Source organism: Abramis brama, assembly GCF_963993115.1.
Source record: "Abramis brama genome assembly, chromosome: 25".
Taxonomy (NCBI): Eukaryota; Metazoa; Chordata; class Actinopteri; order Cypriniformes; family Leuciscidae; genus Abramis; species Abramis brama.
The window spans coordinates 11,318,616-11,344,437 of record NC_139987.1 but is presented as its reverse complement, the minus strand read 5'-3'; the positions used below and the strand labels follow the sequence as shown (position 1 = coordinate 11,344,437).

Genomic DNA, 25,822 nt, shown 5'->3' with positions numbered 1-25,822 from the left:
TTTACTCCCTTCAGTTTTCAGAAGTACAACACTAAACACTATACTCTTATTTACACAGCACTTGTCTTTTAATGTCTTATTTAGGGATAACCTACATGATTACATACATTACCTGGAAATTATAGATATCAAAGCTCTTCTGTAGAAAACGTCTAATTTTGTATACAAATAAGTAAAGGTCATTATTAAAATGTTTAATATTGAAAAATTAATCAACACAGACAAGAAACAAAAATCACCTCTAAGAATGCCTATATGAAATAAAAAAGTATATTTAATGACTGATTGCAACACATTACCAGTTTTATTGCCGTTTTTGCATTTCATAAACATGCACGACGTTGAACTGTTGAATTTTAAACAACGTTTACAAATATCACAACGAACTTTAGTTTTGTCTTCGGTCTGGTTGAAATATTTCCACACGGTTGAGGTCGGGGTTGCCATTATAAGTTAACGTTACTGGATTCAAAAACAGTCATCACTCAACAGTATCACTCAATCAACCACCACTTACCAATTATGGGCATGTCCCACTCTCACCCTGAGGACTGGTACATGATTGGTTCGTAAAACCTACTGCAGTGTTTTGTGCCAATCGCAACCAATTGACTGTATTGAACCACATCATGATTGATTGAGCCGCAAAACAGACCCAACAGAAAAAAACTATCTATACATTATTGTTCTTTGTTTTCCTGGCATTGCTTATTTTTTCCTCTCATTTCTTTATCTTTTTGTTTTAATTTCCGTATCTTTACATTCATTATAATCTTTTCGTTATAATGAACTGTTGCTGTGTTGAACTTGAAAAAAACACTCGACACTGGGAGTCGATTCCTGACCTGGAGTCGATTCCGACACTAGGGCTAGTGAGAGTCGAGGAATCGACTCTTTTGGAGTCGACTCCCCATCTCTACCTCATGCCACTAAATGAACCAATTAAGGTATTATGATTGCAATTCACTGCTGGAAACTAATTTGTACCGAACTTTGTGTGACCTCGCAGGAAAAAATAAAATAACTACGTGCAGTTCATTTACACATTTTAACACAAACTGATAAATAAGCATTATTTTGAGTCATTGCACAAACACTACAAATGCACAGTATTTTTTATAGGCATTGCATACTATTGGGCAGTTAAATGCTTGATTTTAATTGGTTGATGAACACTATGAGGTGTGCAATTATTTTCCAGAAAATGCATAGAAGTATAGGTCCGGGCAGGTCTGACAGGTCTTTTTTTTTTTTTTTTAACCTTTATTTAACCAGGATAATCCCATTGATTAAGAACCTCTTTTGCAAGGGTGACCTGGCCAAGACAGGCAGCAGCATATAAAAAATAATACAAACAGAAAACTAAATCTAACACTTAATAAAATCATTTAAAATCATTTTTACAATCTAAAAACATTTACATATTAAGGCATCTGCCTCTACTTCTTTCATTTTAGATCCATATCACTTCTCCAAGTTATTTCAGTCATTTCAAATGTCCTTTTACAACAGCAAAATAACCAAAACCCACAAAGACATAGCCTAGCTAAGCTATATGATTTTTAAAAATGGCAAACTATACGCTTTCCCCTCACGAAATTACGTTGTATTATGGAAAGCACGCCCTTTCTCCCGCTCCCTCTCCCATACAAACGCACACACCCGCAGTGGATATAAAAAGTCTATTAAAACAGCTGTTTTTTGTTATGCAAAATTAAACAAAGATAAATTATATCAGAACTTCTGTTTAATGTAAATTCACATTTAATGTAAAAATTCCAACATATGCAATGCCACTGAAAACCAAAGTGACACAACTGAGAAAAGAAATAATAAAATCATATTCAATATCCCATTATAGGCTACCGATTCCGAACGGCATTAGTGTGCACTCCCTCTTGTGGTATATGTGGCTCTGTTCAACTTCAGAATTAATCAATCTCATGTAAAACAGCTCGCACCTGTCTTAATCTGATTGATTAACATCTAGCCCGTCGTCAGTTATAAACAATCGCATAAATAGCCTAGTTGCCTTCGTTAAAAAGGCCACGTACACCCAGGGTATTTTTACACGTCAAAGATGTAGGCTACTAAAAACGGAGGTTTTTCCTTTGCGTTTTTCACTGCGTAGCCTATAGTACGACAACGTTGTCAAAACGATCCCATTTCACACGAATCCACACGGTGTAAACGCCCCATCAGTTTCACAATATCTCAGAAACAAAAGTGAAAGTAAGCAGGAGGCGTGTTTCAACTATTGACATTGACTCTCGAGTAATTTCCTCATAAACCAGAACGATCACGATGCCGATGGACGAATATCCCCTCACTGTCGAGGGAGACTGGGGAACTGAACACGCTAAAAGTGTGAAAAATAAACTTCATATTCACTTTCAGAGTAAGAAGAAATCTCAGGGAGGAGACTGCGTCGTGCAATATAATGGCGAGGGCAACTCTGCTACGATTCTGTTCAAATCATCTGACAGTAAGTGCTAAACACAAAAGCATAACATGTTAACAAAATAACACGTTTTTACATATTTTTATAATATTTTAATGTATTAAATATAATCAAGCTGTTAAGATGTTATCATGACATAGGCTAATAAAACTGCTCTAATTAACCATCACTTTCACTTTTAATTAAAAAGAAGGAAGGAAATGTGAAAACCATTAGGCACAACAACAAAAATATCTTCCATTTGTGAGAGAAAAATGTTGTATTGTGATGTGATCTGACTAAGTGTGATTGTTTGTGTTTAAGTCCGAGATGCCGTACTCCTTCAGGAAGAACACATTATTACAATTGGCAGTCAGAAAATCAAGTTGAAAGTGTACAAACCCAGTGATGCAGAGAAACAAGCAGACAGCACCGGACAAAAGGTGAGTGTAATTAGACGTTACAAAATGATCAGTTATAGTTCTACAAATCCCTTTAGACTGCATCAAGTAAATACTATTTATGATCAATATGGTCTAAAATGTTATGGTACAGACATGTTTTACAGTTTCTTTAGAAAGATGGTTGTCATTTCTCTATATTGTTGAAAGAGGGCGGAGAGAACAAATAACATACTCTACACGTTTAGTAGTGTTCTCCATTTATGTAGTCATACATGCTTTATATGTTTGTGTACAGACGGAGCAGGCATGTGGAAATCAGAACCCAAGTAAGTCAATCATCTGAACTTTGTCTGCAGCTGCTTGCATGTGATCTTTTATTAGTTTAGGTTATCTTACTGTTATTGCCCATGTATTTACTTCTTTTCAGATGTAAATACATCAGTCATGTAGTTACCTAATTTGTACAAAATCTTATTTTGCTGTATAGTTGCTTATTAAAGGAGTCTTTAACTCCTTCCATTTACAAGAGAAAAATGTGTTGTGGTGTTTCTGACTAAGCATGATTGTTTGCATTTAAGGCCAAGATGACGTGCTCTCCCAGGCAAAACATATTAATACCACTGAAAGTCATCAAATCAAGTTGAAAGAGTTCAAATCCAGTGATGCAGAGAAACAGGAAGACAGCAATGGACAAAGAGTGAGTTGACATATTTTAAAATGCCAAATTAGTAACAACAGTGCTTTTCCAAACAAACCATGGACAATTGGCAAGAGTAAACCAAACCCTTTAGATTACTTCAAGTCAATGCTATGGCCTATTAGAACATTAGTCATTAAAATATTACTGTTTTATGGTTGAGATGTAGACAAATGTGAGAGTTTCTCTATAGGAAGATTGTCATTTTTCTGTAATGTCTCAAAAGGGTGGAGATTAAAAAAGAACAAATAACTTGCCCTACTTGTTTAGCATGTTCTCTACATATTTTTAATGTTTTACATTCGTGTGGTTTCAGATGGAGCAGGCAAGTGGATATCAGGAACCAAGTAAGTAGTCATCTGGAAATATGTAAATGTGCTCTTTTTTTATTGGTTAGGTTATCTTATTTTTATAGCTAATGTCAGAGGTGGACAAAGTACACAACTTCCTTACTTGAGTGAAAGTACAGATACTACTTGTCAAATGTTACTCCATTGAAGTTGTAAAGACAGATTTTTACTTAAGTAAAGGTACAGAAAGTACTCGTTTTTAAAAGTACTTGAGTATCAAAAGTAAATGTCAATGCAATGTTTTATTATTGTTGCATTGTTGTATGTAATACAGTACCTTTTTCCTCTGAAGCAACCTAGAGAATACACCTATCAGTTAGTAGTATCTGTGGAATTTAAGAGCTTTTAGAATGTGATAAAACCTATAGAAATTAAACTGAATTGACAAAAAAAGCCATAATCATCATTTTTTTTATTTATTTAACACTCCTACCACCCCAACAAAAGAAATACGGTACACGTCTATGTGTCATCTATGCACATTTGAATCAAGTGTTTCTATAAAAATCCAACCTGGTTTAAAACCCATTTTTAATTTTAATTTTCCTGAAGATCGAGGTGTCCAGCAATTCAAGTTGGATGTGAAGAAGCCTCAAGAGTCAAGTGCTGTGGTCTTGGAGAACCTTCCAGATGAGATTAAACAAGATGTTTTGACTCTTTTGGTGGAGAACATTACAAGTCTTTCTGAAAATGACTTTACCATGGAATTAATACCAGAATTAAGAAAAGCAGTTGTGACCTTTAAAAATCCCAGTGGTAAGTTATCATATAACATATACATTCTTTTTATCATAATGTAAGCATATTTCAGTTAATCAAACTCTTTTGCACCAAAAACTTAATCTTGACTGCTTAAGCTTTATGTGATGGTATTTTTGGCCTGGAGGAAATTAGAAAACTGAAGAAAATTGTAGATCTAAAAATTAGATTTTTAGAAAATGAACACCTTTGATATTTTGCTGGTATATGTATGCTATTATGACTTGACAGGGGCGTGGGAAGAAGGTTTAGGTTGGTGTTGCTGTGTTTTTGTTTTTGTTTTTTTTTGGTCACAACATTTAAATAATAAATATTATCGAGTCTATAAACATGCAAAACTCCACGAAGCACAACAAGTGTATCGGTGAGAACAATCGTTTAAACAGCACACACACCGGGATATTTGACTGCACATCACTTTTTTGACATTATTGATACTGCTTGCAATCGTAATGCAACGGACCGGTATATGGGACAGAAAAATACAAAATAAAATGTGCAGTGTTTTAGTTATTTTTTAACATTTCTTGAGTGAGCCATGGTTTAAATGAAGGCTTTTTAACTTTTTTGAACCAGAAGTGCCTTGAATCTTTTTTCTATAAATACAAGTTTGAAACCCAACCAAAGAGCAGCTTCTGGGTCCTTCCAGCAAGCAGCGCTCCAAGATGTTTTCCTTGATGTGTAAATAACACTTTTTTTAAAATAAAGTGTTTATCACAAATACATTTTCAAATGCTAAAAATGAATAAATGTAAATTAACAAAAATTTGCACTGAATTTACAATCCTGTGAAAACGGGGTGCTGCAGCACCTGTACTTCCTGTGTCCCTGATCAAATGCATCTGGCACATTCTGTAAACTATAATTTCTGACAGATGCTGGACAGTTCCTTGAGGACAGCAGAACGCATAATAAGTTCAAGAAGAATGATCTGAGGGCCTGTGCACTGGAGAGAAGCACATGTGTGCGGGTGGAGAATCTTCCAGCTGAGGCCAACAACAACAAGATGCTGCTGGAGCTGTATTTTGAGAAATGGGGTGGTCCAGTAGAGGAAGTTATCACAATTCCATCAGAACAAGCAGCCATTATTACCTTTCAGGAGGAAGAAGGTATAGTACAAGTTCAATTTTATTTATATAGCACATTTACAACAGCCCTGCAGGCTGACCAAATTGCTTTACAGAACAACAAGATTAAAAGAAGACATAACATGCATAACAAATAAAACAAAAAATAAGAGCAACATAGCTAAGAGTAACCTTAAAACAGGAGTAGCAAAACAGCGTCAGACTCAAATATAAATTAGTAAAACAACCAAAGAAAATAATCAATAAAGAAAATGGGTAGTTTTTATGAAAGACTTGAAAGCAGACAGAGAAGGGACCGTTCTAATCTCTAGAGGCACTGGTGTTCCAGAGTCGTGGCCCTGCCACCGCAAATACACACTCCCCTCTACGCTTGAGTCTAGAGCCTAGGGACTTCCAGCAGATCCCGGTCACAGGTTCTTAGGCTTCTGGACGGAGTGTAGGGATGAAGAAGTTCAGAGAGATAGGCAGGAGCTAAGTTATGTAGAGATTTAAAAACAAAGAGTAGAATTTTAAAATCTATTCTGTGGTGAACTGGCAGCCAGTGTAGAGATCTGAGAATAGGAGAGATGTGATCATATTTACGACACTTGAAGAAGTCTGGCCGCAGCGTTTTGTACAAGCTGAAGACGAGCAATTTGAGACTTGGATACACCGCAATATAAAGAATTGCAGTAATCTAGCCGAGATGTAATAAATGCATGAACAGCCATTTCCAGAGTTTTCAGAGTGAGAAAGCCTTTGATTTAAGACAATAGACGAAGTTGATAGAAGCTTGAACCGATTACCGAGGAAATAGGTTTGTCAAATTTTAAAGGCTGGTCAACAAGAACATCCAAGTTCCGCATCCTTGAGGATTTAAAAATGGACAGAATCTCTAAATCAGGACTTATACACTGAGAATTTTCATTTGGGCCGAAAACAATGACCTCAGTCTTGTCTTCATTTAGGAAGAGGAAATTTTAGAACAGTAGCTTTTAGATCTAGACTAGAGTCTTGGGTGGGTCTAAAAGCTACTGTTCTGAAATGGTTTCAGTCATACCTGTCTGACAGAATTTTTTTTAGTAAAGGTGGGTAATTTCTCCTCCTCCACAATTTTCTCCAACAGTTTAGAAAGGAGAAATAAAACGGAAATAGGCATATATATATATATATATATATATATATATATATATACAGTGAGGAAAATAAGTATTTGAACACCCTGCTATTTTGCAAGTTCTCCCACTTGGAAATCATGGAGGGGTCTGAAATTGTCATCGTAGGTGCATGTCCACTGTGAGAGACATAATCTAAAAAAAAAAATCCAGAAATCACAATATATGATTTTTTTTAACTATTTATTTGTATGATACAGCTGCAAATAAGTATTTGAACACCTGTCTATCAGCTAGAATTCTGACCCTCAAAGACCTGTTAGTCTGCCTTTAAAATGTCCACCTCCACTCCATTTATTATCCTAAATTAGATGCACCTGTTTGAGGTCGTTAGCTGCATAAAGACACCTGTCCACCCCATACAATCAGTAAGAATCCAACTACTAACATGGCCGAGACCAAAGAGCTGTCCAAAGACACTAGAGACAAAATTGTACACCTCCACAAGGCTGGAAAGGGCTACGGGGAAATTGCCAAGCAGCTTGGTGAAAAAAGGTCCTGCTATTTTGCAAGTTCTCCCACTTAGAAATCATGGAGGGGTCTGAAATTGTCATCGTAGGTGCATGTCCACTGTGAGAGACATAATCTAAAAAAAAAATCCAGAAATCACAATGTATGATTTTTTAACTATTTATTTGTATGATACAGCTGCAAATAAGTATTTGAACACCTGAGAAAATCAATGTTAATATTTGGTACAGTAGCCTTTGTTTGCAATTACAGAGGTCAAACGTTTCCTGTAGTTTTTCACCAGGTTTGCACACACTGCAGGAGGGATTTTGGCCCACTCCTCCACACAGATCTTCTCTAGATCAGTCAGGTTTCTGGGCTTTCGCTGAGAAACACGGAGTTTGAGCTCCCTCCAAAGATTCTCTATTGGGTTTAGGTCTGGAGACTGGCTAGGCCACGCCAGAACCTTGATATGCTTCTTACAGAGCCACTCCTTGGTTATCCTGGCTGTGTGCTTCGGGTCATTGTCATGTTGGAAGACCCAGCCTCGACCCATCTTCAATGCTCTAACTGAGGGAAGTTCCCCAAAATCTCGCAATACATGGCCCCGGTCATCCTCTCCTTAATACAGTGCAGTCACCCTGTCCCATGTGCAGAAAAACACCCCCAAAGCATGATGCTACCACCCCCATGCTTCACAGTAGGGATGGTGTTCTTGGGATGGTACTCATCATCATTCTTCTTCCTCCAAACACGTTTAGTGGAATTATGACCAAAAAGTTCTATTTTGGTCTCATCTGACCACATGACTTTCTCCCATGACTCCTCTGGATCATCCAAATGGTCATTGGCAAACTTAAGACGGGCCTTGACATGTGCTGGTTTAAGCAGGGGAACCTTCCGTGCCATGCATGATTTCAAACCATGACGTCTTAGTGTATTACCAACAGTAACCTTGGAAACGGTGGTCCCAGCTCTTTTCAGGTCATTGACCAGCTCCTCCAGTGTAGTTCTGGGCTGATTTCTCACCTTTCTTAGGATCATTGAGACCCCACGAGGTGAGATCTTGCATGGAGCCCCAGTCCGAGGGAGATTGACAGTCATGTTTAGCTTCTTCCATTTTCTAATGATTGCTCCAACAGTGGACCTTTTTTCACCAAGCTGCATGGCAATTTCCCCGTAGCCCTTTCCAGCCTTGTGGAGGTGTACAATTTTGTCTCTAGTGTCTTTGGACAGCTCTTTGGTCTTGGCCATGTTAGTAGTTGGATTCTTACTGATTGTATGGGGTGGACAGGTGTCTTTATGCAGCTAACGACCTCAAACAGGTGCATCTAATTTAGGATAATAAATGGAGTGGAGGTGGACATTTTAAAGGCAGACTAACAGGTCTTTGAGGGTCAGAATTCTAGCTGATAGAGAGGTGTTCAAATACTTATTTGCAGCTGTATCATACAAATAAATAGTTAAAAAATCATATATTGTGATTTCTGGATTTTTTTTTTTTAGATTATGTCTCTCACAGTGGACATGCACCTACGATGACAATTTCAGACCCCTCCATGATTTCCAAGTGGGAGAACTTGCAAAATAGCAGGGTGTTCAAATACTTATTTTCCTCACTATATATATATATATATATATATATATTTATTATTTTTATTTTTTGATTTTTTTAAACAGAAGGATCTAGTTAAGGCTTCTTGAGCAGAGGAGTGACCGTAGACACTTTAAGACTGGCTGGAACAGACCCCGTTTGGAGGCACAGATAAGAGATAACCATACCTGGCCCAATCGAATCAATAATTCATTTTAAAAATCTTGGGTGAATGATATCGTTAGGACAAAATGAAGGTTAGAGCTTCACAATCACTTCCTTCAGTGTCTGGAGGTTGATAGGTTCAAAAATCTCCCAAAAAGCAGAAATGGGTGACAAGATTGGGGAAACAGTTAAGTTAGGGCAGACGCGAAGTCTTAAGTTAGTAATTTTGTAAATAAAACAAATCTCACAAATCCTTCACATAGAGCATCAGAGGCAACAGACAATGTGTTAACAGAAGGATTAACAACAGACTGAATAACTGAAAACAGAACCTTTGGTTTAGAATGATTGGATTCAATTAAATTAGAAATATAAATGATATTTATACATTTATATTTCTAATTTAATTGAATCCAATCATTCTAAACCAAAGGTTCTGTTCACTACCGTTCAAAAGTTTGGGGTCAGTAAGATTTTGAATGTTTTTAAAAGAAGTATCTTCTGCTCACCAAGGCTGCATTTATTTGATAAACAATAAAAAAACTGTAATATTGTGAAATATTATGACAATTTAAAATGACTGTTTTCTATTTTAATATATTTTAAACTGTAATTTATTCCTGTGATCAAAGCTGAATCTTCAGCATCATTACTCCAGTCTTCAGTGTCACATGATCATTCAGAAATCATTCTAATATGCTGATTTTATTCTAAAAAAACCTCATTATTATTATCAGTGTTGAAAACAGTTGTGTACAGTTTTTTTTTCAAAATTCTTTGATGAATAGAAAGTTCACAAGGCAAGGCAAGGCAAGTTTATTTATATAGCACATTTCATACACAATGGCAATTCAAAGTGCTTTACATAAAAGAAATTAAAATAATAAAAAGAAATAAGAATAATTAAAACAGTTAAGAAAAAATAAAAAAATAAAATACAGTACAGTACAAACAGTCGGACGAACATTGGCACAGTGCTCATTCAGTAAATGCATAGCTAAAAAGATGTGTTTTGAGTCTAGATTTGAATGTGACTACAGTAGGAGCACATCTGATCTCTTCTGGAAGGTGGTTCCAGCTGCGGCTGGCATAATAGCTAAAAGCAGACTCGCCATGCTTTGAGTGAACCCTTGGTATTTCTAGCTGATATGATCCTAGTGATCTGAGTGATCTGTTGGGTTTATATTCAGTGAGCATATCTGCAATGTATTGAGGTCCTAGGCCATTGAATGATTTATATACCAGTAATAATACTTTAAAATCAATCCTAAATTTAACTGGGAGCCAGTGTAAAGACCTGAGGACTGGTGTGATATGTTCATATTTTCTGGTTCTGCTCAGAATCCTGGCGGCAGCATTCTGTATGAGCTGCAACTGTCTTATGGTCTTTTTGGGAAGGCCAGTGAGGAGTCCATTACAATAATCCACCCTGCTGGTGATGAAAGCATGCACAAGTTTCTCTAAGTCTTGTCTGGAAACAAAGCATCTAATTCTTGCAATATTTTTCAGATGATAGTATGCTGATTTAGTTATTGCTTTGACATGACTACTGAAACTAAGGTCTGACTCTAGTGTCACACCAAGATTCCTGACTTGATTTTTAGTTGTTTGACCCCTAGAGTGAAGGTATGCATTCACCTTGAGAACTTCATCTTTGTTTCCAAATGCAATGACTTCAGTTTTGTCTATGTTTAACTGAAGAAAGTTTTGACACATCCAACTTTTGACTTCATCAATGCATTGGCACAGGGAGTCAATGGGGCTGTAATCGTTAGGCGATAGGGCTAAGTAGAGCTGTGTGTCGTCTGCATAGCTGTGGTAAGCAATTTGGTTCTTTCTCATTATTTGGCTCATTGGGAGCATATACAGGTTGAACAGGAGTGGCGCAAGAATTGAGCCTTGAGGGACTCCGCATGTCATGGATGTCCACTCAGACTTATGGTCTCCTATACTCACATAATAACCTCTCCCATCTAAGTATGACCTGAACCATTTTAGGACTATCCCAGAAAGCCCCACCCAGTTTTCCAGCCTGTCAAGAAGTATGTTATGATCGACAGTGTCAAATGCAGCACTGAGGTCGAGTAGCACCAGCACTGATAGTTTGCCTGAATCAGTATTTAAGCGAATATCGTTTATTATCTTTATGAGCGCTGTCTCTGTGCTGTGGTGCGGTCGGAAACCAGATTGAAAATTGTCAAAGGATCCATTCGAGCTTAAGAATTTGTTCAGCTGATTGAAGACAACTTTTTCAATGATCTTGCCTATGAAAGGAAGATTTGAGATTGGCCTATAGTTGCTTAATATGGTCTTATCCAGATTGCTCTTTTTCAGGAGGGGCTTGACAACTGCAGTTTTCAGGGAGTTTGGAAAACTCCCAGAGAGAACTGAGACATTTACCACTTCTAGAAGATCTGCTTCTAAACTGTTTAACACACTTTTGAAAAATGATGTGGGAAGTGTGTCAAGAGCACAGGTTGATGTTTTAAGGTGCTGTACGGTTTCTTCCAAAATTTTGCCATCAATTTCTTTGAAGTCAGACATAGTAACTACTTTCTCAGGTGGTTTGATCTGTCTGACCTCAGTGCAACTCAAGGATGTGCTGATCACCTTTCTGATATTACTGATTTTCTCAGAGAAGAAAGAAGCAAACTCACTGCACTTGTTCTCTGACAGCATTTCACTGGGAATCTGGCTTGGGGGGTTTGTCAGTCTCTCTACAGTAGCAAAAAGAGTGCGTGTGTTGTTTAAATTACTGTTTATAATATTTGAGAAGAAAGTCTGTCTAGCTTTGCCTAGTTCCATATTGAAAGCATGAAGGCTGTCTTTGTAGATGTTATAATGGACTACAAGTTTTGTCTTCCGCCACATGCGCTCTGCTTTTCTGCATTGTCTTTTCATATTTTGCACTGCTGTTGAGTTTCTCCAAGGTGCTTTTTGTCTGCCACTCTTCTTCCTGACTTTAACAGGAGCAATATCATCAATTACACCTTTAACTTTTGAGTTAAAAGAAAGGAGAAAATCAACAGAGTCTGCAGATATGCTTGGTGTTAAGGATATAGCCTTCATAAATAGTACACTAGTGTTCTCATTTAAGCATCTCTTCTTGACAGACACAGATCTAGCTTCAGTGGCAGGAGAGATCAATATATCAAAGAAAATACAGAAATGATCAGACAGTGCTACATCCTTAATAACAATCGATGAAATGTTTAGACCCTTACTGATAAGTAAATCTAGAGTGTGTCCACGATTGTGTGTGGGTCCATGTACATGCTGAGTCAGATCAAAAGTTTTTAAAACACTTTTGATTTCTTTTGCCATATTGTTTTCTGCACTATCTATGTGGATGTTAAAATCTCCAGCAATGGCAAAACAGTCAAACTCTGAGGTAATTGCTGATAACATTTCTGTAAAGTCCTCAGCAAAGGCTGGAGAGTATTTTGGAGGCCTGTAAATAATGATAAGTAAAATGCGTGGAGCACCTTTTAACACAATACCCAGATATTCGAAAGAAGGGTAATTCCCAAATGATATTTGCTTACATTGATAGATATCTTTAAAAAGAGCAGCTAGACCCCCACCTCTCTTAACAGCTCTGCAGACACTCATAAAAGTAAAGTTAGGAGGGGCTGCTTCATTGAGGATTGTTGCACTAAAGCTGTCTTCTAGCCAGGTTTCATTTAGAAGCATAAAATCCAGGTTGTTTGTGGTTTTTAAATCGTTGACTAGAAGTGATTTATTTTTAAGTGAACGAATGTTTAAAAGTGCTAACTTAACAGTCTTACTTTTTGTCCCCACATCAATCTTACTTTGACGTGTAATAGGCACCAGATTAGTTAGGTTTGCTGCACGGCTATTGAAGGCCTTAGATTTTCTATCTTGTAATAAAACAGCAATAGAGAAAGATACCGGCACACTGGGTTCCCGCTTGTTCTGTAAACATTTGAGAAAGTTACTGTTATCAGAGCGGGGACCCAAAACACATCACTGAGAGCTGGTATCAGTTGTTTTTGGTTCACCTCGAGCAGATGGAGGAGGGTGTGGGCCCTGGCGTTGTGGCAGAGGCCGAAGTGCTCTCACAGGAGGGGGAGGGCGAGCTGGGCCCGCAGGCTTTGGTGCGGGTGGTAATGGTGCCTGTCGTTTTTTGGTTGGTATCTGGGGGCTTGCAGCAAAAGAGTTGGATAGTTTGGTTCCAGCATACACCAGTTCTTCCATTTTCTGTGAGAAACACAGAAGAGGCGATGCTGGAGAGAGGGATAGCGCGTCTGGTGAAAGGGGCTGTTGCTCTGGTGTTATAGGAGGCTGTGATATGCTGTCCTGGCTTCCCTGGCTGTTTTCCAGGAAGTCGTCCTTGGGTGCTGAATCTTCAAGCAGTTCTGATATGTCTCTCTGTGGGCAGGGCTCAGCTGAGATTGTGTCCGTGAGCAGAGGTTGTTGTGGCGGAGTGGTGTTATCATTGTCCTTGTGTGATATGTCAACCGCATGTCCATTTTGCTGCTGAAGTGAAGTCCTGTGGTCATTCATACTGTGTCCAGGTGTGTGTGTGCCGTTCAGATTGAGTGGATTGGCACAAACTGCAGAAGGATGATTGATGGAGAAGTAGAAATTGTCCTTTAACACTCTTGAACCAAGTTTGTTTGGGTGATGGCCATCCCGATGAAACAGTTGTCTCTGACTCCAGAAAAGATTGAAATTGTCAATGAAGTTTACTCCTTTTATATTGCAGGTTTTTTGCAGCCATGTATTTAGCCCAAGCAACCGTGAAAACCTGTTTGTTCCTCTTGCTGGGAGAGGTCCACTGATGAATGTTTGAACTTTCAGTCTTTTAAGTGTTTCAAAAAGTTCACTGAAATCCTTCTTAAGGAGTTCTGACTGCTCTTTATGAATATCATTCTTCCCCACATGAATGATGAGTCGATTTGCAGTCTTATGTTTCATCAGAATGTTCTGAAGTTCCCTGTTTATATCAGAAGTTGTTGCTTGTGTAAGGCAGCACATAGTTGTATCCCTGCTGCTAATGTTTCTGATTATGGAGTCCCCCACTATCAGAGTCCTGGGCTCGGCAGCGCTCTGAGCTGAGTGCCGCTGTCTGCTTGACCTTGAGCGCCAGTTAGCATCAGTGTTAGCTACTGGCCCATTCAGTCTGTTTTCGATCACATTCATCACATTTGGGGATTCCTCATTTACATTCATTAGTACTTCAAATCTGTTCTCAAGATGTATAGGCGGTGGTAGAAGACCGGTGTTTGCAATCCTTGTCAGAGCTGTATCTGGGGTAGAGGATGCTACTGCGGCAATATGTGATGCTCGTGACAATCTGATGTCTCGAGTGCCTTTTGGTCTCGCTCCCTGTTTGTGCCATCGATTAGTAAGTCGATCGGCTTGTTTCTCTACCTGTCGAGGAGCACTAGTTTCATGGGACTCACCGGTATGCTGAGGGTGTTCATGACGAAGCTCTGTTGTGTGCTCCGTCTGGTTTGATGGTCCCGTAAGTAACTTTGTTTCGAGAACTGCAATCCTTTGTAAAAGTCTGTGGCAGTTAGTGCAGCAAGTAGATTCTTGAACCTGAAGAGGCATTTTCTCTCTTATCCGTATGAATGTAGGCAGTTTTGTTTTCCTTTCCCGGAATGTAAGCTGGTCGGGTAAAAGAATTCTGCGTTTTTGTAGTAATCCAAACTTTGTTGTCTGAGCACTGTGCTGTTTGCTGAAGTTAAAATTAGGTGATAAAAGGAAATAAAATATAAAAATAAAGGAGATAAAATGTAAAAGCGATAGAGCAAAGCGCGGAGCAGTAAGCAAGAGCGTCCGAACAGTAGCTGAGCAGGAAGTAGATCTTCCTGATCAGCATTTATTTAAAATAGAATATTTTCTAACATTATAAATGTCTTTACTGTAACTTTTGATCAGTTTAACTCATCCTTGATGAATAAAAATATTGATTTATTTTATTTCTTTCCCCAAAAAATAAAATTAAAATTCTTACTGACCCCAAAATTTTGAACGGTAGTGTTTAATGTTACAAAAGCTTCAGATTTCAGATAAATGCTGTTCTTTTGAACTTTCTATTCATCAAAGAATTTTGAAAAAAATTTGTACACAACTGTTTTCAACATTGATAATAATTATGAATGTTTCTTGAGCATCAAATCATCATATTAGAATGATTTCTGAAGGATCATGTGACACTGAAGACTAGAGTAATGATGCTGAAAATTCAGCTTTGATCACAGGAATAAATTACACTTTACTGTATATTCACATAGAAAACAGCTGATTTAAATTGGAATAATATTTCACAATATTACTGTTTTTGCTTGTATTTTTAATCAAATAAATGCAGCCTTGATGAGCAGAAGAGACTTCTTTTAAAAACATTAAAAATCTTACTGACCCCAAACTTTTGAACGGTAGTGTATATTTATGAATGCATGTGCAATTGCTTGTAGACTTTGCTGTTATGGTTCTAGATTTTGGTTTAATTTATTTACCTAATTTTGACAATATCATTGCATTTATTCATTGCACCTGCAACTTTTATTCTTTACAGCCAAAGAGAAAGTCTTGAAGAAAGAGAATAACATCTGTGAAGTTCCAGTCAAGATATATCCCTACTTTAAATCACTGGACACAGTCTTGTATGGTGGCAACAGACCACATTTGAAGCTGCCTGAACCCATTACAGTCAGTGTACATCCTGCCATCAGGGAGTTCCTCCTCAAGAAAGGGGAGATTTCCTCTATTAAAGACCAGATGAGCTCACATTTCTGCAAAATAAACATGGACAAACCTGAAGCTTCACTCAGACCTGATCAAGCATTACTAAAACAGAAAGGAGTTACCAGAAGACACATTGATGGCTGGAGTAAGAATGCCTGTGATGCCTTCAAGAAAATAATCTCAAACTACACAACATCTGAGTGGCTGGTGTCACACCCCTTGTGGTCTAAAGTGGAGAGTGATGTAAAGGAACTGGTGAAAGATAAGGTTTTCATATATATGGATGCCTCTAAAGGTGTCGTGACACTGGCGGGAATGACCCATGAGATAACTGGACTGAAGCCCATCATGGAAAAAATTATAGAGAGAGCAACAAATCAAATGGAGAAAGAGAAGAACAGTGTGACAGAGCATATGGAGATGTCTCCTGCCATGTACTCTATGCTTTTACAAGATGGCCTGAAAAGTGCTGTTCCTCCACACCTGCACATTGACTACGACAAAAAAATAAACAGACTAAATTTATCAGGTATTCATTCAGAAATTCTTGCCTTCAAGAATTGGGTCCTTGAGAAGAAAATAAAAATGAAACAGAAGTGCTTAAAGATTGACCGTTCAGTCCTGGAGTTCCTGAGATCAGTGAACTGTGATGAAATGTCCACAGATCTCTTTATATCTCATGAAATAACTGCTGTCTACACAATCAAAAATGAAGATGTTGTTGTGCTTGGGAGCACAGAAAAAGCACTTGTTGAGGCAGAGAAGAGGGTGAATATGGTTCTTACATCCAAAGACCTCATTATAGAAGATCAGGGTGTCCTTCAAATGCCAGAGTGGCAGAATCTCAAAAAACAATTGCAAGAAATGTTCAATACTTCCAAAAAGACATCTGTGATTATAGACTTTTCTAAACAGAAAGACAAAATAATAGTGACTGGATTCAGAGAACCAGTGATGGAGGTCAGTGAGAACTTGGGACGTTTCATTGTAGAACACACCAGAATTGAAGAAACTGTTCGTGTCAAATCACATGCAGCAGTTGAATTCATAAAAGACAGAAAATCACAAGACTGGCAGCATTTTATGAAGTCTGATAAGATGAAAGTGAATTTTGATTCAAAGAGACCCTGGATCAGACTGTCTGGAGAGCGTATATTTATCCAGCCAGCTTTGACTTTCTTTAAAAGTTTGGCAGATGCTCTCTACACAGACACACTCATCATTAAAAAGGCAGGAGCAAAAAAGTACTTCAAGGAACAGGGTAAAATGATGCTCTCAATGCTGTTGAAGGATAAAAGCTTTGTGGTGGTGTTCCAGGAAAATAACATGCTGCAACAAGAAGAGGATGAATTTACTGAGCGCAGTTTTGAAGATTTTGGCCAGGTCTCTTGTGAAGTTCGAACACCAGGTGGAATAACTGTTACTGTCAGGATGGCAGACATTTGCAAGCTCAGTGTTGATGCTGTGGTCAATGCTGCTAATGAAGATCTGATGCACAGTGGTGGTGTAGCTTTCGCACTTCTACAAGCTGCCGGACCATGTCTACAGCAATACTCTGACCATTACATAAAAGTAAATGGGCCTCTGAAGCCTGGAGATGCCATCATCACTGACGCTGGTCGTCTTCCCTGTAAATATGTGGTACACGCTGTTGGACCTCGCTTCAGCGATTCAGACCGACGTACCGCAGTGCAACGCCTGAGACGTGCTGTGAGGGAAAGCTTGAACCAGGCGTCGAGCAAATACTGCTCCTCCATTGCAATTCCAGTTATTAGTTCAGGGATATTTGGTTGTCCTCTTGAACTTTGCACTGAATCAATTGCCAAGGAAGTGTGCGAGTACATTGAAGATAATAACCGTAGAGGCTCCAGTAGCACATTAACTGAGATTCACTTGGTTGACAATAATGGCAACACTGTAAAAGCCATGGCTGAAGCTGTCAGAAAGGAGTTTGCTGCGTATAACCCCCAAATGACTCTCCCTCAGCAAAACAAACCTCATGGGAATAGTAACTATGAACAAGGCTATCGTGGTCGTGGTCGTGGTCGTGGCCGTGGAAGCTATGACCAAAGAAACCGTGAGTTTGAAGGTCCCAAAGGCCGGGGTAATAGATACTTTGAAGGACAGGCACACTCAGGCTCTGGTGGCAGATCTGATCATTTTGAAAGGTTGAGTGTTCTTGAGACCAAAACTACAAAAGAGGGACTAAAAATCTTTCTGAGCAAAGGAAACATCCAGGATGCACATGTAAGTGTTACTGTTGAGGGGTTTTTTTCACTTGTTTTCCAGCAAAAATATCTAAAAATCCTTAAAACACAACACTGCATAAGGATATACTTTTAGAATTATACTTGTGAAATGTAGTAAAATAAAATATAATTAAAAGGATAGTTCACCCAAAAATCAAAAGTCTGTCATCATTTCACTCACCCGAATGTCAATCCAAACCTTGTGCTCCATAACAGAATTTACATTTTAGACTGAACTATCCCTTTAATGATACATTCTCTGAAAAAAAAAAAAAAAAAAAAGCCTCAACATGTTATGCAGTGTTTTTTAGTTTTTTACCAGCATACAGGTGAGATCAGAGTTAGGTATTTTATATTGTTTTTATGGTAATGGTGACCATTTCCTCCAAAAGTAGCATCTCCTTTTTTTTTTTCTCCTGCAGGCTGATATCATTGTAAACACTATGTCGGAGGACTCGGACCTCAGTAAAGGTGCCGTTTCCAAAGCACTCCTTCAGACTGCAGGTCATCAGATCCAGTCAGAAATCAACAGAGCTGCTCGCTCAAGCAAAATCAGTTATGGTGATATGGTCATCACAGATGGTTATAAACTAAAATGTCAAAAAGTCTACCATGTAGTTTGTCCATTTTGGAAACAAGGCTCAGCAGATATGGTGAGTAACAATTTTCTAATCAAAATTGATCAAAATTGTCATTAACTGTGTTACTGCTGGCTGATTAAATGATGTGCCTCATATGTAGGTTCCATTTCTTTGTTTAGATGAATGAATAGATGAGGTATTTATATAGCGCAATTCCTAATGTACTACTGTACACCCAAAGTGCTTTAAAGTCATGTCAGGGGATCTCTCCTCAATGATGATGGTACTTATTTAAATATAATAATAGATATATTTATTTACATTTTAAAGGTACTCGTTCAGATCATTAGAGATTGCCTGAAAAAAGCAGATTCCTGGAGAATGGCTTCAGTCGTCTTCCCAGCTATCGGCACTGGGAATCTTGGCTTTCCTAAAGATCTGGTGGCCAGAATCATGCTGACAGAATTCCAGGAATTTAACTGTACAAATCTCCGAGAGGTAACTGTGATCGTGCACCCTTCTGACAAAGAGAGCATTCAGGTGAGTGAAGGAAAAATAGATTCAAGAACCATAAAAACAAAAAGTCAAGGTTTAAAAAGTATGATCAATATGTGCTTTTTTTTTTTTTTTTTTTTTTTTTTTTTTTTTTACTATAAATTATTTCAATAATTTACCATAGTTGCTCATGTTAATGTTGTCTTGTATATCTCTGTGTTTTATCTACTAGTGCTTTACCAGCATCTTTAGAAATGGGATCCAGGGTCCCATCACAAAAGGAGCACATCAATATTCAGTGCCTAAAATAAATACTTCTGGCAAGTCAGCTCAGACCTCTGGTAACTTTCTTATCTGATGTCCATCCCACTTATTTTTTTGAGTACATTTTATTAAAAGATTTATTCTGATAAAAAAATATATCCAAATGCCACAGGATATATTTAGGATAGTGACAAAAGAGATTTTCCATATACACTGTACATCTTTATGTTTTTCTTTAGAGATTGTTGGAAAAGTCTCCTCTCCCTCTCTTGGGGTGCACACTATGCAGCTGGGTCGAGTGACTCTGGAGGTTTCATCAGGAGATATAACTAAAGAAAAAACTGATGCAATTGTCAACTCCTCAAATCCGACATTTTCTCTGAAAACAGGTTAATCCAACTTCACACTCTGCCTTGCTTATTTGAATGAATCTCTGTTTCATTTATAATTTATTTCACATTTGAAGAGAATTATAATGTAACTGTCATTTTTTTATTAATTTTTTTTATCCAGGAGTATCCAAGGCCATTTTAGATGCTGCTGGATTTCAAGTGGAACAAGAATGTTTACAGATTGGTTTGTATTCTTTTTTTAATCCATTATCATTTTTGTTGATGGAAATTACCTTTTTTAATACTTCAAAAGTGATCTAATGAACTTCAGAGACAATTGGTAAACCTGTTTTTTTTTTTTTTTTTTCAATAGTGAGATCATCAAACACGCAGCAAACAGAGATTGTGACCTCAGCCGGGCGCCTGCCATGTGGAAGTATCATCCATATTATTGGACGCAATGGTCCATCTGAAATTAAGGACATTGTTTTGTCTGTTCTGAAGTTGTGCGAATCACGCCAAATTACTTCTGTTGCCTTCCCAGCTCTTGGCACTGGTAAGATACTTTACCAGTAATATAAAAAGTAATATATATATATATATATATATATATATATATATACAGTGAGGAAAATAAGTATTTGAACACCCTGCTATTTTGCAAGTTCTCCCACTTGGAAATCATGGAGGGGTCTGAAATTGTCATCGTAGGTGCATGTCCACTGTGAGAGACATAATCTAAAAATAAAAATCCAGAAATCACAATATATGATTTTTTAACTATTTATTTGTATGATACAGCTGCAAATAAGTATTTGAACACCTGTCTATCAGCTAGAATTCTGACCCTCAAAGACCTGTTAGTCTGCCTTTAAAATGTCCACCTCCACTCCATTTATTATCCTAAATTAGATCCACCTGTTTGAGGTCGGTAGCTGCATAAAGACACCTGTCCACCCCATACAATCAGTAAGAATCCAACTACTAACATGGCCAAGACCAAAGAGCTGTCCAAAGACACTAGAGACAAAATTGTACACCTCCACAAGGCTGGAAAGGGCTACGGGGAAATTGCCAAGCAGCTTGGTGAAAAAAGGTCCACTGTTGGAGCAATCATTAGAAAATGGAAGAAGCTAAACATGACTGTCAATCTCCCTCGGACTGGGGCTCCATGCAAGATCTCACCTCGTGGGGTCTCAATGATCCTAAGAAAGGTGAGAAATCAGCACAGAACTACACTGGAGGAGCTGGTCAATGACCTGAAAAGAGCTGGGACCACCGTTTCCAAGGTTACTGTTGGTAATACACTAAGACGTCATGGTTTGAAATCATGCATGGCACGGAAGGTTCCCATGCTTAAACCAGCACATGTCAAGGCCCGTCTTAAGTTTGCCAATGACCATTTGAATGATCCAGAGGAGTCATGGGAGAAAGTCATGTGGTCAGATGAGACCAAAACAGAACTTTTTGGTCATAATTCCACTAAACGTGTTTGGAGGAAGAAGAATGATGAGTACCATCCCAAGAACACCATCCCTACTGTGAAGCATGGGGGTGGTAGCATCATGCTTTGGGGGTGTTTTTCTGCACATGGGACAGGGCGACTGCACTGTATTAAAGGAACACTCCACCGTTTTTTGAAATAGGGCTTATTCACTTTCTTTCCTACATTTAGATAGGTGGGCAAATGCATTTTTGTCTCAGTGCATGCATTGTTTTAATTTGACAGGGTCGGCGCTAGCTTAGCTTAGCATAATGAATGGAATCCTTTGTTGCCAGCTAATCCTTTGTTGCCTGATCTAGAGAAGATCTGTGTGGAGGAGTGGGCCAAAATCCCTCCTGCATTGTGTGCAAACCTGGTGAAAAACTACAGGAAACGTTTGACCTCTGTAATTGCAAACAAAGGCTACTGTACCAAATATTAACATTGATTTTCTCAGGTGTTCAAATACTTATTTGCAGCTGTATCATACAAATAAATAGTTAAAAAATCATATATTGTGATTCCTGGATTTTTTTTTTTTTAGATTATGTCTCTCACAGTGGACATGCACCTACGATGACAATTTCAGACCCCTCCATGATTTCCAAGTGGGAGAACTTGCAAAATAGCAGGGTGTTCAAATACTTATTTTCCTCACTGTATATATAAAATTACTTTTTGTAAATTGATTTCAAACTTTTTATACTGAAATTATGTGTGAATTATTTACTATTCTTTGCGATTTTTGTCTCTAACCTTTAGGTCTGGGTGGTGCAAAACCAGCTGATGTTGCAGATGCAATGGTTGATGCAGTTGTTGACTTTGTGAAGAAAAAGAAACCAGTGCATGTAAAATTTGTGAAGTTTCTAATATTCCAGACGAACATGTTGGGAGACTTCCACCAAAGCATGGTCAGAAGATCTGGTGAGAAAGTAGAGGAGGATAAAGGTCTGTTTACCAAATTTAAAGGTCAGTAAACAATAATAAAAATAATGCTAATCTTGTCCATTCTTGTTTTTCTTAAACGCAGTAATTAATTCCTCTGTTTCTTTCCAATAAATATGGACCTTGAAAAAAAAGAGGTTTTTTCACCCTTGTTTTGGGGGGGAAGTTCAGAATCTCCCTCAAATGAAGAGTTTGTGATTGTGGGTGAGGAAATTGAGCCAGCTGTGTTCCAGCTGTGTGGAGAGACACCAGAAGACCTGAAGGAAGCCAGAGACATGATCAACAGCTTCCTAGTACGGGAGCATTTGACCGTCCCAATCCGTGATCCAGCCATTGCTCATTTCACAAAGGAGGATGTAGAAATGCTGAACGGCATGCAGAGGGAGTTCACAGTCAGTGTCCAACTTGAGAAGAAAGGCCAAGACTCTGTCGTCACATTGGAGGGACTGACAAGAGACGTTCACTGTGTAGAGAGTCGTATTCGGGACATGATCCGCAAGGTGGAAAGGAATGAAACCCGAAGACATGAGGCATTTATGTTCAGCAGTGTAGTCAAGTGGCAATATCAGGAGAATGGGCGTGGCGAAAAATTTGATATGCTGACTAATTATGAGCTGGAACAGGCCTATCAGAAGAGACAGCCTTCAGTGAGAATCAAGATTAATAATGATGAATATGATGCTGATTTAGTTCGCAAAGAGGCCAGAAGTGGGAGAATGAGGATTGAACTGAACAGAGTAGATCTGCAAGGTACAGTAAGATTATTTGTATAATTTAGACAATGATCATAAGGCCATCATGTATAAAGATAAGTTATTCATGTTTTTGTTCTTGCCCATAGATGCAGCTGCAGCTCAAAGCCCTTTGCCTTCAGACTGGGAGGACATGAAAGGAAAGTCAGTTGTTCTTGTAAAACTCAAAGCAGACTCAAATGAATATGCTGAAGTGGAGAAAGAGTTCAGAAGAACCGGTCTAATCTCTAACATCATTGAAGTAAGACTAGATGAAGGGGAAAGAGACGTCTCCTGTTTATTAGTTTTGAAAGTTTTGATTAGTTTTGATTTTAGTACTATAGTGTAATACTAATTATTATTATTATTATTTTTATTTTTTTTTTGTCTTCAGATTGAAAGAATCCAGAACAGCGCACTTTGGAGAACCTATATGATCAAAAAGGAGGAACTGGAAGAAAAAAACAACCACAAAAACAATGAACAGCGTCTCTTCCATGGCACTGGCCCCGATAACACAGATCAGATCAACAATCAAGGCTTCAATCGCAGCTTTGCTGGGACACATGGTATCAGTCAAATTCTGCATAAACTTTATTTGCACTTGTATCCATATGTGTCAACATTCTATTGCTCTTGTTCTGTTTTTAGGAGCCTTGTATGGGAATGGTACATATTTTGCTGTGGACCCGAGTTACTCAGCCCAAAACTACTCAAATCCTGATGTCAACGGATATAAACGCATGTACCTCGCCAGGGTGCTTGTCGGTGATTTCACTCAAGGAAAACAAGGCCTTCCTGTTCCCCCTGCGAAGAGCACCAATAGTGCTGATCTTTATAACAGTGTGACAGACAACATAAACAACCCAACCATGTTTGTGATCTTCAATGATGTTCAGGCTTACCCAGAATACCTAATCACCTTCCAGTAATGATTATTAGATCCCAGTGTCTGTTTTTGATGCTGTTTTACATTTGATTTGGTGTATCTGAATACACTGGTATGTGTAAGTTTTACTGGCAATGTAGACTAGCATCATGCTCATAAATGACAAAAACTGAGACAACAGTAATTTATCCTGAGAAAGTTTTTATCCAAGACATTTAGACTGTCCATTTTAGCTTGAACTTTTTTATTTTATTTTTTATTTTTTAATGAAACTTAGCCGTTTAATGTTATGGTTTCCTTCTAATATTTACTTATCCTAATCAGAAGTTATTTGTTGTCATATATTGAAGTATTACCTAACAAAGAAAACAGTTTGTGCTGAACATACTGTATATATGGGGATTATGTTTATGTGGATTAAAGGGGCACATTGATTAAAATTAGATATATCATTATGTAACAATAAATATAACAAAGGACTTAAATTATGATTGGTGGATTTTTTTTTTTTTTTTTACTACATACTGTAAAATAAATCAGATTTCCTGTGGATGTTTTAATATTTTTCTGTGTAATCTTGCACAAATGTATTTAATATAAAATAAAAAGATGACAATATGATAAAATTAAATCAAAGTAAGAACAAAAGGTAATATCACATGTCTGGTTCATATACCGCAATGAGAACATTTTGACTTATTATCTTGGAGGAAAATAAGTCAAATGTATTAACAGTGGATGTGCCAACATTTTTGCTGCTGGCACACATTTTATTTATCAAAAAAGCAATATAAATCTATTTTTTCCATCACCATGTCCCTTTTAGGGTCTCCGTATTAACTTGTCCAAGTTGCTGCGTTTGACATAGCATACTAGGGTTAGTTTCAGTTGTTGGAATTCACCTTATTAATCAACAACAGGCAAGACCTACAGTACTGTGCAAAAGTCTCAGGCATGTTAATACCCATCTCGTCTCCGAGATGCTTGAAGAAACCTTCCTGCAAAGCTACCTGAAAAACTATGTGCAAGTGTACCTGGACAAAAACCGTTTTAAACGCAAAGGGTCGTTAAACCATATATTGATTTGAATTAGTTAATAGAAGTTAAATCATAAATAAATTCAATTTGTGATTTTATTTTTGAAAACATTCTCACTTTACAGCATTTTAACACAAGTGCCAGTACTTTTCACAGTACTGTAGCTTTACAGGAAGGTTTCTTCAAGCATCTTGGAGACGTTCCCGCAGTTCTTCTGGATTTTGTCTTTATTACAATTAATGGCAAAAATAATGTTTGGAAATGTAAACTGATATTTCCTACTGACACACTATAGTGGGGGGGAGGGGGAGAGTGGGGGGGAGGGGGAGAGTGGGGGGGAGGGGGAGGGGGGAGGGGGAGGGGGGGGGGTGTTAACATGCCTAAGGGTCCCACTTTATATTAAGTGGCTTTAAGTACTATGTACTTACATTGAAATTAATAATTTGATACAATGTACTTATTGTGTAACTACATGTTTTTACATTATACTTACATTTTAAAAATTCCTGCATGTAATTACAGCTGTAATTAATTTATGTAATTACATTTGTAATTACACAGTTGACCCTTCCCTTACACCTTAAACCTACCCAATCCACCACACCTGTCCCTAACCTTACCCGTATCACACCTCAATAGCAGCAAAAGTGTTTTACAATACAACATGAACACAATAAGTACATTGTACTTATTTTTTGCTGTAAGTACATAGTACTTAACGCCACTTAATATAAAGTGGGACCCCTAAGACTTTTGCACAGTACTGTATATATATTTTCATATTATCATAGGGGAGATAAATGTTCCCCCTTAAGCACTGTGTAATTTTTTTCTGTGAAATAAAAGTAAAATCTGTGGTTATCCTATAGTTTTCAGTGACAATGAAATTAATTATAAACCAAGTATGAAAAATGTCCAGAGTTTTAATGTTAGATTTTTAACAAAAAATACATTTGTACCAAGGGACATTTTGCCCCAAGGGGGGTAAAATGCC

At 37.8% G+C, this 25,822-nt stretch overlaps 1 protein-coding gene across 1 annotated transcript; it reads left to right on the top strand.

Annotated features, from left to right (window-relative positions):
* Positions 1-2,211: 2,211 nt before the first annotated feature.
* Positions 2,212-24,340, top strand: LOC311076737 (protein mono-ADP-ribosyltransferase PARP14-like). The gene is made up of 19 exons (XM_084105148.1): positions 2,212-2,485; positions 2,765-2,883; positions 3,140-3,170; positions 3,423-3,541; positions 3,858-3,888; positions 4,444-4,647; positions 5,526-5,759; positions 15,652-18,068; positions 18,493-18,723; positions 18,982-19,191; positions 19,379-19,487; positions 19,650-19,799; positions 19,924-19,986; positions 20,116-20,298; positions 21,988-22,194; positions 22,306-22,920; positions 23,012-23,163; positions 23,296-23,470; positions 23,553-24,340. The coding sequence occupies exons 1-19, from the start codon at positions 2,305-2,307 to the stop codon at positions 23,831-23,833; spliced, it is 5,712 nt and encodes a 1,903-aa protein (XP_083961274.1). The 5' UTR covers positions 2,212-2,304; the 3' UTR covers positions 23,834-24,340.
* Positions 24,341-25,822: the final 1,482 nt, after the last annotated feature.

What these genes read in the sequence shown, in the direction of transcription:
- LOC311076737 (XM_084105148.1), top strand. Translation starts at nt 2,305, where the DNA reads ATGCCGATGGACGAATATCCCCTCACTGTCGAGGGAGACTGGGGAACT. An exon ending in CAGACAGCACCGGACAAAAG is followed by an intron (nt 2,884 to 3,139) that starts GTGAGTGTAATT and finishes GTTTGTGTACAG; the next exon opens with ACGGAGCAGGCATGTGGAAA. An exon ending in CAGCTTTGCTGGGACACATG is followed by an intron (nt 23,471 to 23,552) that starts GTATCAGTCAAA and finishes TTCTGTTTTTAG; the next exon opens with GAGCCTTGTATGGGAATGGT.